Source organism: Tiliqua scincoides, chromosome 9, assembly GCF_035046505.1.
Source record: "Tiliqua scincoides isolate rTilSci1 chromosome 9, rTilSci1.hap2, whole genome shotgun sequence".
In the NCBI taxonomy this organism is placed as follows: domain Eukaryota; kingdom Metazoa; phylum Chordata; class Lepidosauria; order Squamata; family Scincidae; genus Tiliqua; species Tiliqua scincoides.
The window spans coordinates 6,852,577-6,869,125 of NC_089829.1; the positions used below are offsets into that span (position 1 = coordinate 6,852,577).

The 16,549-nt window shown below is 48.5% G+C and overlaps 1 protein-coding gene and 2 pseudogenes across 1 annotated transcript; all 3 read right to left on the minus strand.

The window, feature by feature from the left end:
- Nucleotides 1–14,008, minus strand: TMEM52 (transmembrane protein 52). Its single transcript, XM_066637396.1, has 5 exons — nucleotides 13,946–14,008; nucleotides 11,085–11,128; nucleotides 8,079–8,120; nucleotides 1,879–2,048; nucleotides 1–1,183 (listed from the first exon to the last, which is right to left on the minus strand). Exons 1-5 carry the CDS (start codon nucleotides 14,006–14,008, stop codon nucleotides 858–860), a joined length of 645 nt encoding a protein of 214 aa, XP_066493493.1. The 3' UTR covers nucleotides 1–857.
- On the minus strand, nucleotides 3,761–3,880 carry LOC136660821 (5S ribosomal RNA; annotated as a pseudogene).
- LOC136660980 (5S ribosomal RNA) lies at nucleotides 6,126–6,245 on the minus strand (annotated as a pseudogene).
- Nucleotides 14,009–16,549: the final 2,541 nt, after the last annotated feature.

The following is a 16,549-nucleotide window of genomic DNA, read 5'->3' on the forward strand; positions in this document are numbered from 1 at the left end:
TCTTCAGAGACAGATTTCCCATTCTGGACTTCTTAAAAAAAAAAAGTACGCCGCCTTATTTAATAATAATCAAATACCATTAAGTATCAACACTCATTGAGGCCTAGCCAAGGGCTGCTAGGATTGCAAACCAGTTTTCTTCCCTTTTGGAAGACCACGACCTATTCCGCTAACGTATACAGAGCTCAAGTCATTCCCCAAATCCAAATGCCGACACGCGTCGGAATACGAGAGACATTTCAAAACCGATCGCGTTAAGTGGCTCCAGGAGGAAACCAGAGCAGGACCAGGAAGCCCCTTTGGGAACGTGGTTTGTACAAACGGACTTGGCCTTTCGACTACAACAATAGTATCAACAGATAAATCGGGGCCGTTACACGCATACCCAGTCCTGTTATTTACCCGGGCGGTCAAAGGCCGGTTGCCGTCGCATAGCAACGAGTTCAGCGCTTCAGCAATATGCTGCATGTTACAATCTTCTCAGAGGCGAGAAGAGCAGATGTTGCAAGTTTCACATTTGTTTGTCACGCTTGTTTTAACCTCACGACGAGGGGGGGGGAAAACACAGCCCCCTTCAGCTCCTGTTTGGATCCAGCGGTCGGCCATTTTGTTCTCCCAAAACCAGATGGTTCTCAAGAGGGAACAGATCCCCCAGCTACCTCTGCCCACGGCGGATGTTTGGAAACCCACCGCTTTAGTGGGTAACCTTGAAGTGTCAATGGAAGGCCACCACACCCCCCAGGAGATATTCCTCCTCTGTGGCAGATTGTCACTGGCGGGGTCGGGTGGGTGTCTCTCTCCAAAATAACCAAGAACAGTCTCCTCATTGTCCTTCTCTTCCCACCCTGCAAAGGGGGCTACAGCTGTGGCTGCTCTTGCGTGGAAACTTCTGGAAGCTCCGACTCTGGGTGTACGGGCTCCGGGCAGCTTTCTGGCACCTCGTGCAGCGTTGAGGACTGGGAATGGTCTTCTGGGGTTGATGGCTGCGAGGAATTCTCATCCACCTCCTGGCCCACAACTAGCGTCTTGGTGCAGGGTTTGGCCATCTTGATGGCCTCCTCATAAGATGGAGGCATTTCAATGGCATAGAGGCTGTAAGCAGGAGGACTCCCCACGTTCCTATCTGCTTCCCGGAAGGGTAATGGATGCAAGAAGTGCTGGGGGAACTGTACAGAGCTATATGCTGGAGGGGAAAAGGGCAGAGAGAGAGAGAGAGAGAGAGAGAGAGAGAGATGTTTACTCGATATATTCATAAGAACATAAGAACAGCCCCACTGGATCAGGCCATAGGCCCATCTAGTCCAGCTTCCTGTATCTCACAGTGGCCCACCAAATGCCCCAGGGAGCACACCAGATAACAAGAGACCTCATCCTGGTGCCCTCCCTTGCATCTGGCATTCTGACATAGGCCATTTCTAAAATCAGGAGGTGGCACATACATATCATGGCTTGTACGCCGTAATGGATTTTTCCTCCAGAAACTTGTCCAATCCCCTTTTAAAGGTGTCCAGGCCAGATGCCATCACCACATCCTGTGGCAAGGAGTTCCACAGACCAACCACACACTGAGTAAAGAAATATTTTCTTTTGTCTGTCCTAACTCTCCCAACACTCAATTTTAGTGGATGTCCCCTGGTTCTGGTGTTATGTGAGAGTGTCAAGAGCATCTCTCTATCCACTCTGTCCATCCCCTGCATAATTTTGTATGTCTCAATCTCATAAGGAAGGTGCCCCAGCCCCGCAATCATCTTAGTCGCTCTCTTTTGCACCTTTTCCATTTTTGCACCTTTTCCAACACACACAGACACCCCATTTCTGGAACTGAGGATAGTCCGAGCATCCTAAGCGTGGATGCTTGATGGGATCCCAGATACTCACAGGTGACAGTGCTGTGGGGAGTGCTGTCGTGATCCATGGGGATGACGGTGATATCTTCGGCACGTGGCGGGAAAGGCTGCGCTGGCGGTCTCTTGGTGCGGCAGCAGAACTTCACACAGCTGGCCCCGATCCCGCACATCAGCAGCATGAACACCGTGAGGAGAATCAGCCTAAAGGAGCCAGGAAAAAAAAGCAAAATCGGAGTCCACGTTAAAAACTGAGTCCACACTGAGTGAGGCTCATCATTCAAAGAGATTGAGCGGCAGGACAGACCAAAAAAAACCACCACTTATCGTTAACAACTTAAACAAACAATGCAACACTTATTCACCATAAGGACAGGCAGCAACTAGATTGGGATCTCCTGCTAGATCTATGGATCATTTGCAGCCAACTGGGAATACAGTAGTTTGTGGCTTCCAATAATCTATATGGAGTAGCAACTAAATGGCAAGAAAAAAAAATTATCAGCCAAGGCTGGCCTATAACTAGTTGCCCCTCCCTCCCTCCCAGCCTCAGTCTTTTTCATCTGTAAAATGGGAGCATGTAAAATGGTGTCTTGCTTCACCTCCTATTTTCCACCTGGCTCAGGTTAATGGACTTTAGGGTTCTTGAGAGTCACCAGCAAACCTGAAGTCTCCCCAGCCCCGATGCATGGAAGTTTGCAGTCATGAAAGGTGGCAATTGTTCAGTGCTTCTTAAAGAGGATTAGACACATCTGGAGAGGAGGGGGAAGAAGTTATCCCTCAACAGTTATTAGTCATGTCAGCTCACTAGAGCCTCCAGGCTCAGAAGCAGTCTACCCCCAAATATCAGGTGCTGGACAGCAATATTAAAGGAGAAGCATAGCACCTGGATGGTGGACTCTATAGGCCTTTGGCTTGGCTCAGCAGACATCGACCTCCTTCTACTTAGCATATTATTTAACAAACATTATTTAACACACCCCAGCCTTTCATTGAAAGTACTTTGCATATGCTATCACAATAATTCCTTTCAACAATTGCAAAAAGTAGGCCAAAGTTGTTGTCCCAACTATTTCCATCTGGCCGGGAATGCCTAAGTTCACTTAAGCAACACTTGCAAACCAACGTTATCAGCCAATGGTTCACAGACACGTACGTGTGCCTGGAAAGGAGGAAGCCTGGTTAGATAAGCGGCTGGTTATGTCATCTAGGCTGCTTTAGGGTGACCCAAATTATGGACAACACAGTGTCAAAAATAAGGTGTAGATTCAGATGGGCAGGCACTGGACATAGTACAGACATTCCCAAGAAATTTGGGAAGGGCTGTCCCACATTTGATGTGTTGCTCATCAGAAAGTCTTAAAATAAAAGAACTACAATTTGACTACAGGTCAGGCTCCAAGATGGAGAAACCCTGCCCAACAACGGATGTTTAGGTTTTTTTTTTTATGGACCAAGCACGCAACACATACAATGCTTTCATCCAATGCGTATGAAATAATCCTTAATGGGGCATGGCTGTAGCACGTAGGCACGGCTGCACAGTTGGGTAAGTTGTATCTTTGTATACTCCCTGAAGCATTTGGTGGGCCACTGTGACACACAGAAAGCTGGACTAAATGGGCCTTTGGCCTGATCCAGCAGGGCTCTTCTTATGTTCTTATGAACCCTAAAGAGCTGCTGCCAACCCGTGTGGACAATACTGCATGTTGGTTGGCAACCTTCAGTCTCGAAAGACTATGGTATTACAGCACCCAGTATTCCCAGACGGTCTCCCATCCAAGTACTAACCAGGCCTGTCCCTGCTTAGCTTCCGAGATCATGGTATAAGCCTACAGCACCCGGTATTCCCAGGCGGTCTCCCATCCAAGTACTAACCAGGCCTGACTCAGCTTAGCTTCTGAGATCATGGTATAAGCCTACAGCACCCGGTATTCCCAGGCGGTCTCCCATCCAAGTACTAACCAGGCCTGACCCTGCTTAGCTTCCGAGATCAGACGAGATCGGGCATGTGCAGGGTAACAGTTGCTGCAATCGCTAGACCAATGGCCTGATTCAGTAAGAGCAGTGTCCTATCAGCATCACCATTAAAGAATATTTACATGCCACTTCTCAAGCAAAAACATTCATGAAGCAGTTTACACAGCTAAATAGATAATTTTTTTTATAACATAACCATTTATTTATTCTCTGGAATAAAGTGGACTGCATTCCTAGTTTCTATTATTATTTTGATATTTGGACAATAAAAATGCAGTCAGCTCTGGGCCCTTTTCTGGGAGACGAGCAGGGCGCAAAGTTTTAGATATAAATAAAAAAGAATTAGGCAGGAGGATGGGTCCGCTGATGCCATTTGCTGCAACTGCTAAATGGAGCCTCCATATCCAAGGCAGTCTACCCCTGAAAGCTTGGGTGAGAGAGCAATGGGGGAGGGCTATTGAGTTCACTCCCTGGAACGGGGCTTTCTGGAGGCATTCGGTGGGTCACTGGGGGAAACAGGACGTGGAAATTAGTCTAATCAAGTTCTTCCTAGGTTTCTAATCCCCCTCCCCCAACATGTGCAACCAGGAAGAGTTTCACCCCAGGCTGGTCTTTTTCTTTAGCATCTTTAGTGGGGAGAAAAAGGAAGGGGTTCTTTCCTAGCTGGCTTTCGTTGCTGTTGCAACATTGACACAAGCAGCCTCGCTAGCCAACCAACAGTATTTTGACGCTGGCAAGACACTGGCAAGATTCAATGAGATCACCATTCCAACTTGTCACATTCTTGACTGCTGAAGAGGTCTGACTTGCCAAGGGAACACACACGCACCCTGGCTAAAATTTCATCAACAAGGATTCCACAGGTGGGAGGGGAAGGAAGAGGAAACATGAGATCACCATTAAACTATGTTGCACACTCCTGGGTTCTTGGCAAGTAACTCAGGCTGAAGGGACTGCCTCTTTCTCAGAGGCTTGGAGAAGTTTCAGCTCAGTGGCAAAACACACCCCTGGCATGCAGAAGGGCCCAGGTTCAATCCCCAGCAGCAACTCCAGGTAACGTGCCCTTGTCTAGAACCTTGGAGCCCCGCTGCCAGTCAGTGCTCAGACAGAGGGCCAAAGGGTTTGACTCGGTAGGGCGGCTTCACATGATCATGAGCAATACAGCCCGGCCTTATTCCACATCATGGGGAAAACCCCCATCTCCGGCGAGGTGAGCAACTCGCGCATTTTAATGGCAAGGATGGAGGAGGAATGCAAGCAGAGGTCACAGAATGACCCACTGACACCCTGGTGGTTTCGAGTCTCATAGGGGAAGAGCAGAATGCCTTCCTGCTGGAGGAAGGACATGCATCCATTCCTGATGAGCAGAGGAGGATTCTCCCCAGCACCAACTGTGTGGCAAACACCAAATCTAATACCTACAGGTTGGGTTCAGAAGCTTTCCAAACTAGGGGCGAACTTTAAAGATCCAGGAAAAAAAATGGTTGGCAACCTTCAGTCTCGAAAGCCTATGGTAAAAGCCTACAGCACCCGGTATTCCCAGGCGGTCTCCCATCCAAGTACTAACCAGGCCTGAGTCTGCTTAGCTTCTGAGATCATTGTATAAGCCTACAGCACCCGGTATTCCCAGGCGGTCTCCCATCCAAGTACTAACCAGGCCTGAGCCTGCTTAGCTTCCGAGATCATGGTATAAGCCTACAGCACCCGGTATTCCCAGGCGGTCTCCCATCCAAGTACTAACCAGGCCTGAGCCTGCTTAGCTTCCGAGATCATGGTATAAGCCTACAGCACCCGGTATTCCCAGGCGGTCTCCCATCCAAGTACTAACCAGGCCTGAGCCTGCTTAGCTTCCGAGATCATGGTATAAGCCTACAGCACCCGGTATTCCCAGGCGGTCTCCCATCCAAGTACTAACCAGGCCTGACCCTGCTTAGCTTCCGAGATCATGGTATAAGCCTTCAGCACCCGGTATTCCCAGGCGGTCTCCCAACCAAGTACTAACCAGGCCTGACCCTGCTTAGCTTCCGAGATCATGGTATAAGCCTACAGCACCCGGTATTCCCAGGCGGTCTCCCAACCAAGTATTAACCAGGCCTGAGCCTGCTTAGCTTCTGAGATCATGGTATAAGCCTACAGCACCCGGTATTCCCAGGCGGTCTCCCATCCAAGTACTAACCAGGCCTGAGCCTGCTTAGCTTCCGAGATCATGGTATAAGCCTACAGCACCCGGTATTCCCAGGCGGTCTCCCAACCAAGTACTAACCAGGCCTGACCCTGCTTAGCTTCCAAGATCATGGTATAAGCCTACAGCACCCGGTATTCCCAGGCGGTCTCCCATCCAAGTACTAACCAGGCCTGACCCTGCTTAGCTTCCAAGATCAGACAAGATCGGGCATGTGCAGGGTAACAGTTGCTGTAAGATCCAAGAGCTCCTTTTGATTTTGGCCAGAGGCATGGGGCAAAGGGGGGGGTGGGGTTCCACTGCAAAATGATACTTAGGAAAGAGGTGACAGTTGCAGAAAAATGGCAGTTTATATAATATTTCCATTTGGGGGCTTTAACAGCCAAAAAAATAAGCCAAAGACACCATTTTTGTTGTGCGTTCAGTTCAGCTCTCCATCCTTCCATATGGCCTGATCCAGTGGGGCCGTTCTTATGTTCTTATCCTTGCTCCCAAGAAGGTGGGGCTGGGATTTCATGGGAAACTGTCTGATATTAAGTCTAGAGATCACTCTTGTGAACACAGGCAGGCAGCGGTTCTCCAGGGTTCTCAGACAGGAATTTCTCTCTCTGTCCTTTCTGAAGATGGCAGGAATCAACCGCAGGACCTTCTGCATGGATGTTCCAAATGAGCCACAACCTTTCCACCATGGATTCTCAGGGACCAGGGAAAAATTCAAAGAATGGAAGTAGGGTTGAGCAGAGGGTGAAAGAAAGACTTTAAGTGTGACTGTCAGAGCTACCAAATAGCTCAAGCGTGACCTTATGTGCCCCGACCATGAACTATGGTCATTTAACAGATCTATAGAGGGTGAGAGCCCCATCCTATGCATGTCTACTCAGAAGTAAGTCCCATTAGAGTCTATGGGGCTTACTCCCAGGAAAGTGTGAATAGGATTGAGCTGTAAGTCTGTCATTGGCTACTAATCACGCATGACCTCCAGGTTCAGTGGAACTATGAACCAATCCTATCCAATTTTCCAGCGCCGGTGCAGCCGTGCCAATGGGGCATGTGCTGCTTCCTGTAGTGGGCAGGCAGTCACAGAGGCCTCCTCAAGGTAAGGGAATATTTGTTCCCTTACTTTGGGGCTGCGTTGTGGCTGCACCAGTGCTAGAAAGTTGGATAGGATTGGGCCCTGAATCAAAATTTCAGGGAAGCGTCTGCCTTCCTCTCCTGCATGTGGACTCAGAGGCAGCCAGTGGACCACCATGACAAACAGAATGCTTTGGTCTGACCCAGCAGGGCTTTTCTTACATTAGTTTGAATCCCCAACAGCATCTAGGAAGTAGGGCTGGGAGAGACCCCTACCTGAGACTGGGAGAGCTGCTGTCAGCCTGTGCTTGACATGTGACAGTGTGGTTGACCAAGGGACTGACTCAGCAGAAGCTGCCAGTCACTGCTGACAATCTGAGATAGATGGACCAAGGGTCTGATTCAGCAGAAAGCAGCTTCATACGGTTGTGTGCTTAAGGGGAAATTTTGCAATTACAGCTACACAGCCTCACTTGGTTTCATAACATGCTTGGATCACTGACGTGTAAGTCGGATATAGAACTGCAATGCTGTCCTGTTACTTCCTCTTTAGGAGCCAAAATGACTACAGCTGTTAGTCAAAGGAAGGGGTTGTGACTGAAAAGTAAACAGAAACCAAGAAAGCCTCTCTCTCCTGGAAAATGAGATCAAAGCGCAGACTGACCCCAGTATTTGCTTTTCTATTAAAGTTACGCAAAAGCTCTATCTGCTTTTGGAGAGAGTCGACACTGTCAATGCATCAAACGGAACAGATGAAGCTGCGGTCTACTGAGTCAGAACCTTAGGGTACTGATCTCAGTATTGTTGACATTGACTGGCAGCAGCTTCCTTGGGTTTTCAACAGAGGTCCTTCCCAGACCTACCTGGAAAGGCTGCCAGGGATTAAACCTGCAGTTTTCTGCATGGAGAGAAGATAGTTTCCCCGGTGAGCTACAGCCCCACCTTCTTCCAGTTCATAGACTTCCCAAAATAACATAAGAGAAAAAAAGAACTGTACTCACCAGACATACCACAAGCTCGTCCAGCTGGTTCCCTGGGAGCAACTGTAAACAAAAGCAAAGAAAGAACCACTCGCTCACAAAGGTCTTCCAAAATTATATGCATGAAATCCACATACTTTATCTCTGCAATCATGAGGACACTCCTATAAGGCAGGTCCATGCACTTGTTCCCATATTGCAGCTTGGGGTGGGGTCCAGTGTTGAAACTGCATGGGATCAGCCAGCCTGCTTGTTTGTACGTAACTAGTGAGTTCACACACTAGTGAGTTCACACACACACAGACAAGCCTTAAACTCATGGTTCATGGTATCTGGTCATGACACCAGATACCAGAATGTGATACCAGATCATAAAAGATCCATCTGAAATGTTGTGGTTCTTGAAAGACGGAACCTTCTTCAATTGTAAAAATCTCTACTGGGGTTTAGTATAGCCTGCCTATGTAAACCGCCTTGAATTAAAATCTGAGGAGAAATCTGACGACCAAGAAGGGCGGTATATAAATATCTATATTATTATTATTATTATTATTATTATTACACATGACAAGTCCTAGCTGGCTGCACTTTATGGAATATTGCCTGCATTGAATAGCGGCTTGGACTAGATGACTTCCAGGATCCCTTCAAACTCAAATATTCTACGACAATGGAAAAACACTCTCTTAAAATTAGGCTCTAACCAGATGGGCATTTTTGCTTCCCTGCTTGTTTATTTTACTTGACCACCACAAGTCTTTTCCCCCTCCCCTTTTCCTCAGCATCCACATTAATGATCTGTCGACTCTTAATTGCATGCAGTTATCTGCAAAATTAACAGGCAACACAAGAAAAAGCACCAACATTTCAAACAAGGTGCTCTGGATGCAACAAGCTCAGTGGGAATGCAAATTGCCAATCTTGGTGGAGATGCAAGTGTAGATTGCATAGTCAAGTACAATAAAGTTTTTTATTTGCATGAGTTGAATTGCCATAAGACAGATTGTGCATAAAAACACAAGCTTGATAAGAAAACCAGACAGCTCCTTGGTCAAGAACTTTATAAGTGAGCCGATCAACGTCATGTCTTATTAAGCAGAGAGAGGGGACATTGGCTGTTTATCAAGTTTACTCTCCAATTACAGCCCAGAGATGCATGTGTGCATCTACCACTGATGTTTTGGACCATTTTTCCAGGTGACAAACTGAAGACCTATAAATGTTCTGCAAAACCGGTTTGTCCAGAGACCACGAGGGACACACACAAAAGGAACTCATCTATGTCTAACCGCGTAGCTCTCCCCAGTCTTCCAAAAGCTGCTGCAGACAGACAACACCTCTGTACAATGCCTGTTCCGTTTGGGTAGACACACCACACCCCATGGCCAATCAGATAAAACCGACCTGGGGTGGGCATCAAATCATTCTCAATTAAGAAGCCTGAAGTCTAATTGAAAGCTTTGCATGGCATAGCAGCTAAGATGGGAGCCAAGACATTCTCCAGTTCAGATCTCATCTCCGCTATTAGCTCACCCAGTGGCTCAAGGCAAGCTCACCCTGTGGTCCTCTCAGCCTCAGCCTTCCCCATCCGGTTTATGGGTATGACCATATGGAGTTATTGTCAAGACTACAATACACGGGATGTGTGCAAATGCTCACATATGCTCTAAAATTTAATCAAGGTAAGTTAAAGCTATTACAAATCTGTATGACGCTGAAGGTGCTATTGGTATGAATCATACATCAAATGGTTGGCAACCTTCAGTCTCGAAAGACTATGGTCTAAGCCTACAGCACCTGGCATTCCCAGGCGGTCTCCCATCCAAGTACTAACCAGGCCTGACCCTGCTTAGCTTCCCAGATCATGGTATAAGCCTACAGCACCCGGCATTCCCAGGCAGTCTCCCATCCAAATACTAACCAGGCCTGACCCTGCTTAGCTTCCAAGATCAGATCAAAGACAGAATAAAAGCTGCATTACAGAGGAGCCCTCTCAATTCTCAGCAGTCCCACAGACACATTTTTAAGAGATGTCTGAAAGCCAGAAGAGAGGGGAGCAACACGAGCAGGAATTTCCAAAGTCTGGATGCTACCACCGAGAAGGCCCTGTCCATTGTGATAGCCAGGCTCATTGGCTTTGGTGTGATGATCAGGGCCACCCATGATTAGGAAGAAACCCAAGACAGCATCGTTTATGAAGCAGTTTTATGCAAATTTACGTTAGACTCTGTTAAACAGGCTAGTGTGATTTAGTCAGCATTCCAGCAAGAGCTGATGATTTTCCTTTGCCACTTTGCCTTCTGTTCTTAGTTATCAGCTCTTGGAACCTGAAATTGCATTCAGTAATTTGCATTCATAATTTGTCTTAATTTTTTTTTTGTTGCACTGTTCTTCATAATTATCTCATGATTACTGCATTTTATACTTTGTTCTAATTCTTTGCACATTATTGCTTCTCTATTTAATATGCCGCCCTGAGAGTTCCGGTTAGTCGGAAAGAAAGGCAGGGTATAAATAAATAAATAAGTGTATACAATAATATCTTATATAATACATAATCTAAATTTAATTATAAATTTAGATTTATCATTCTAAATTCAAAAGTTCAAAGCACTTCACATGCAATCCATAAGCCCTGTAAGATAAGCAAGTATCATTATCCCAGCGGTATATCCCAGCAGTATATAAATAATAAATAAATAATAATCCCATATTGCCAATGGGGAAGACTGAGGCCAAGAAGAAGCCTGCCCAAGGCCACCAAACAAGTTTTTGGCAGAGATTGAAATCAGAGAAGTCCCAATTTGTACGTCAGTCTCTTAACCAAACCCACCAGCATATAATCTCCATATGGTGAAATGGGGAAACAAAGACAGCAGAGGTTTCCCTAAGGCCATTTGGTGAGCGTGGGGAAGAGGTGAGATTTGAACTGGAGACTTTCCAGCTACAACTCATTCTCTCCTTCACATTTTCAAAGAAGGTCAATTGCTGTCAACAACCACCTTGTCTTAACAGATTCTCACTTACTCTTGGTGGCTACTGCAGCGAGTGTTAGCAAAGGATGGCACTGCCTATGGGAAAAAAGAGAGAGAGAAATAAACATTTAGTACAGAACGGGGAAGCAAGAGGCTCATAGCTTGAACGGTAACTGTGGATGATGGACTACATAGATAGGCCTAGGATCCAATGTAGCAGGGGCTTTTAGGGCTGCTAGAAATGGAACCTCCATGTCCCGGGGCAATCTACCTTCAAATGCCAAGAGGCTATATTGTTCCTGGCAGAGGCGGGATTTGAGACAAGGAAGTCCCAGTCCACAGCTCTCTCTCTCTCTCTCTCTCTCTCTTAGCCATCAGCAAATGTACATGATGCAAACTGCACTCTAAAAAGAGACATACCAGGCATATGAGGCAGCAAGTGTCACTATAAGATGCTTCTGCAAAGTGAATTAAATAAGATCCCCACCTAAGGAAAGCTCTTTGTTATTAGTTTGCACAAGACAGCCTCTGCTCCTGTAACTGAAGACGTTCTCCGCTTCCAAGACGATCACTCTTACCGATCTTGAATGCCTCATGCATTTTAGATTGGAGGACCATGTGTGTAAAGGGTGGGGCGCAGAAAGCAGGCCACGTGCTCTGGCAAACTTCAGGTGGGTCACACAAAATATTTCGGCTGCAGACATGCTGGATCCAAGGAGCATTCTTTGGGCATTGTCTGTGGGCAGCTGGTAGTGGCCGTCTCACATTCCAGCACCCCCATGAGAAAAGCCCTGTACACCCCCTCCCCAGGAAAACTAACAGGGCACAGGAGGGCCCAAAATCTCCCTTTGCCGCCACCACTGTAGCAACCAGGGATAGGAGGCTGTGTCCACCACTACCACCCACTCCTCCATATAGTATCACCTATTAAACCTCCCCATTAGGCCTCAGCTGGCTTATCAGGTGATAACGGGGAACCACTGCAGACCATCCTCTTCCTCCCACTAGCACTACTTCACTTCTGTGTGCCCCAGCCCCCTCAGTGCCATAAGCCCACCATGTGCCACCCCCAGGCATATCATACAGGCCCAAGGTGCTGAGTTAAGGAGGTCAGTGCTTGGCTGACTGGGAATCCCATGTGTGCTTCCTTGGAGCCCCCTACCCCCGAGTACCCCACTGGAAGACAGACAAGATGGAAATACCTCCGTGTAGATCTTTTTAAGCCCAATCTCTGAGCCATTAAGGAGTCCTCCAACTCACTCTGCCAATGAGACTGGCAAGCCAGCACAGGCATAGGCAAGTCTGCTCACAAGCAAGCCCCACTGAGTCTTAACAGGATTTACTCCACATACTCCAGGAGCATGTCTACAAAATTGCAGCCTTTGATTCTAACAGAAACATACCACACCCACCCACCCCTAAATCCTCAAGGAAGCCAACTCCAACTCCAACAAAAGGAACTGCCCAGAATAGTACATAAAAGTTGCATTTACTGTGCCTTCCTGTCCCTGTTTGCTCAGAAGGGAAGTCACACACTGTTGAATGGCATTCACTCCCCTGGTAAACACAGACAAGGCAGCACCCAACATCTTTTTTTATATACACATATTTGTGTGTGTCAGTGGCATAGCTGGGAGGGGGGTGCAAAGCACTAAGTTTTGCAGGGAGCCTTACCTCGGCATGCAAGCGGCCCCTCTGCTTGCTCCCCGGCTTGGAATGGCTCTGGAGGGGAGGGGCCCCTTGGTCACTGAGGCTCCCTGCAAAACTTAGTGCTTTGCACCCCCCTCTAGCTATGCCACTGGTGTGAGTAAAAAAATTATGGATGTGTGTGTGTGTGTGCGTGCGCGCCCACACATCTAATATGTGGATACACACACATACCTAAAAATTGTGTGTGTGTACACACATACCTATATAAAATAGAGTGTGTGTGTGCACACCCCAAGATATTTATCCAAGCTTTTGATCAGGCCATTTCCATGCAGGTCTCGAGTAGGGGCTTGTCAAAACAAGACCTGCAGTGCCAGCCTGCAACTGCTACCACACTGCTCAGCCCCACTACAGCCAGGCTGGTCGAGGATTGTGATCCCATCAACAGATAGATCCTGTCCTACCTTTGGCACAAATCATCCTGGAGATCAGATTGTTCCCACACACGCACTGGCTGAAATTTAGATTTCAAATTTTGATACACCCCAAAAGGGGAGGGAAATCGGAAGACTTGCATGAAAAGGTGCATCTCTCTCTCTCTCTCTCTGTTTCCAGGCTCTGTGATCTTTTTCGGACACTGCAAAACCCTACACACTGACCGGGCAGTCATGCCCACTGGTCACAGCCTCTGAGTAGATGCCCAGGGATCCAGCCACAGAGCCTCTTGCTCTGACTGACATGTATCTCCAGATCTACAAGGAGGGTGCACCAAGCCCATTCAGAAGACCACCCTGGAGTGACCAACCCCCCACAGCAGTAACCCCCCAGCGTCAAAGCCAGGAGAGCAGGGCTTCAGCCCGGATTCGACCCTCTCTGGCTAAGGACAGCTGGAATCCTAGCCACACACACACACTCTCTCTCTCTCTCACATGGGGGGAAGCCTCACTGACTACAGTGGGACTTCTAAGTAGGCGTGCACAGCATCGGGGCTGCAAACCTATACCTGGGAGGAAGCCCCCATTGAACCCAAGGGGCTTACTCCCGAGTAGACCCACCTGGGATGGCGCTGCGGGAAAGATCTCAAGGCTGCACCTCAATCAAGAAGTGGAGGGGGGTGGGAGGAGGGTCTCCTGCAGTCCCAGCGCCCAGACATCCCTCCCCCTCCAGGTCTCCCTTTGGAAAGAGGGCCCTGCAAGCCCCCCTTGGCAGTGCACCCAAGACCCACCACCCAAGACCCACCTGCCCAGGGTCCCCAGACCCTACCTGCAAGAGGGTGAAGGCGATCAGCTTGCAGGCACCGTGGCTGGTCTGCTGCAGGGCAGCCATGAGGGGCAGGGGATGGGGGGGCTTCCCTTCTCTCCCCTCCCTCGCCTGGGAACGCCGCAGCCTCTCCTGACTCTCCTGCTCGGCAAACACAAAGCTCCAGGCTGCGGCGCGGGCTCTATATACAGCAGAAGCCACAGAGCGCTGGCTTCTCTCGAGCCCCGCCCACTTCCCCGGGAGCCCCGCCCCCTTTCCCACGCCCGCCCCGCCCACCGCGCCTGCTTCCCACGCCTGCTTTTGTCCTGCGCACGTGGTTTGTGCTCCAGCACTTGGGCATCACTTTGCAGGGGGTTAAGGGAGGGAGGGGGCCCTTGATAGGGGGGTACAGGGAGCAATTTGTACCCAGGCCCAGGCTCAGAAAAAGGGGGCCCAGGAGCCTAAGGGGGCGGCCCCCAGATCTTTCCTGGGATCTTCTCACTCAGACAGTGGCATAACTGGAGGGGGTGCAAAGCACTAAGTTCTGCAGGGAGCCTCACTGCAGCGTGTGAGCAGACACTCCTTCTCCCCTTTGGGGCCATTCCAGGCAGGGGGGAAGCAAAATGTGGGTTTGCTCCCCCAGAGCTTCTGAGAAGAATTTTATCAGGGGGTACAAAGTTTCTTTTGGGCCCCTTTGCAAAGGGGGAGGGGTGAAACAGAGTAGGGGAGGGTGGTGATGGGCGAGCAGAATAGGAGCGGGAAGGGACGAAGCAGGGTGAGGGGAAGGTAGAGACAGCTGGAAAAGTCTTAGGAGCCCAGGTCTACCCACCCATGTGGCATTAGTAGTGTCCGCAGCATCCCATAAGGCAACAAGTCTGAGTAGACAGGAAAATGTCAGATCCCAGGAAATTTCTGGGGCCCCTCCTTTGGCTTCTGGGGCCCCCTTTAGAGCCTGGGCCCGGGTACAAATTACCCCCTTTATCCCCCCTCTCCTAGGCCCTGTGCTCCCCAATGTTGACAGTAATACGGAAAACCAAGCACACTTCAGGTTTCTTGGCACTGGGGGTTCAGTAATTTGCGGTCAGGTGGCACTGGGGCTGGGATCGCCACTGGCTAGCACATCATCAGGTACAGGGGGGAACATCTGGCATGTCAGGAGGTCTTGGGGCAGCCCAGGGAAGGGGCAGCTGTTTCAACGTCCAGCGGGTAAGACATCACCTGCAAATACAGCAGAAGCCCTGGTGGCACCTTGAAGGTTTCGGCCTCAGCTTCCACAGATGAGACCCCTTCCAAGGAACCGTGGGTGTTCCTAGCCTAAATAAAAAAGTATGCCGCCTTTCCACCTCCACAACGGCCCTCAAGCTGGCACCTGTTCTGCTAAAATACAATATAAAAACATTGTGAGGCAATCAATTATAAGAACTAAACAAGAAATAATACTTAATGACTAGGCAAACTTTATTTTAAAAAGAGAGTCTTCACCACAAGCAGATGCTTTTGTCTTCTGCATCCGACAAAGCAGTCAGGGAAAGCTTAAGCTGAAATGAATCCGTTTGTCTTAACAATGCTGCAAATAAAATAAATTATCTAAGGCAAAATTAATCTGTTGGGATTCCCTCACTCCAAGAAAAGAACTTTTTCATTAAAGGCAGAATTCATCTATGGAACTCATGACCATAAGATGCTGGCTGTGATGGCCACCATCCTATATGGCTTTAAGGTGAGATAAATTCATGGAAGACAACTCTATAATGAGTTTCAGTCATGATGGCCTGGCTCCCAGTTTTGGAGAGTATGAATACCAGGTGCAGAAGAACAGTGGGTGCAGAAAACAGGGGGTGCTTTTATCCCCTTCTTGTTGGCTTCCCAGAGGCATACTATAATGCCGTTGTACAAATCGATGGTAAGGCCACACCTGGAGTATTGTGTCCTGTTCTGGTCACCGCATCTCAAAAAGGACATAGTGGAAATGGAAAAGGTGCAAAAGAGAGCGACTAAGATGATTACTGGGCTGGGGCACCTTCCTTATGAGGAAAGGCTACGGCGTTTGGGCCTCTTCAGCCTAGAAAAGAGGCGCCTGAGGGGGGACATGATTGAGACATACAAAATTATGCAGGGGATGGACAGAGTGGATAGGGAGATGCTCTTTACACTCTCACGTAACACCAGAACCAGGGGACATCCGCTAAAATTGAGTGTTGGGAGAGTTAGAACAGACAAAAGAAAATATTTTTTTTACTCAGCGTGTGGTTGGTCTGTGGAACTCCTTGCCAGAGGAGGTGGTGATGACATCTAGCCTGGACGCCTTTAAAAAGGGATTGGACAAGTTTCTGGAGGAAAAATCCATGATGGGTTACAAGCCATAATGGGTATTTGCAACCTCCTGATTTTAGAAATGGGCTATGTCAGATACAAGGGAGGGCACCAGGATGCAGGTCTCTTGTTATCTGGTGTGCTCCCTGGGGCATTTGGTGGGCCGCTGTGAGATACAGGAAGCTGGACTAGATGGGCCTATGGCCTGATCCAGTGGGGCTGTTCTTATAACTGGTGGACTGCTATAGGAGACAGGATCAGATGGGGTGGACAGATCTCACTGAATCCAGCAAGGCTCTTCTTACATCCTTAGGC

Coding starts and splice junctions, on each gene's coding strand:
- TMEM52 (XM_066637396.1), bottom strand. CDS start 14,008: ATGGCTGCCCTGCAGCAGACCAGCCACGGTGCCTGCAAGCTGATCGCC. Junction 11,129..13,945: donor TCGCCTTCACCCTCTTGCAG/GTAGGGTCTGGG, acceptor TTTTTCCCATAG/GCAGTGCCATCCTTTGCTAA. Junction 1,184..1,878: donor TCCCCACAGCACTGTCACCT/GTGAGTATCTGG, acceptor TTTCCCCTCCAG/CATATAGCTCTGTACAGTTC.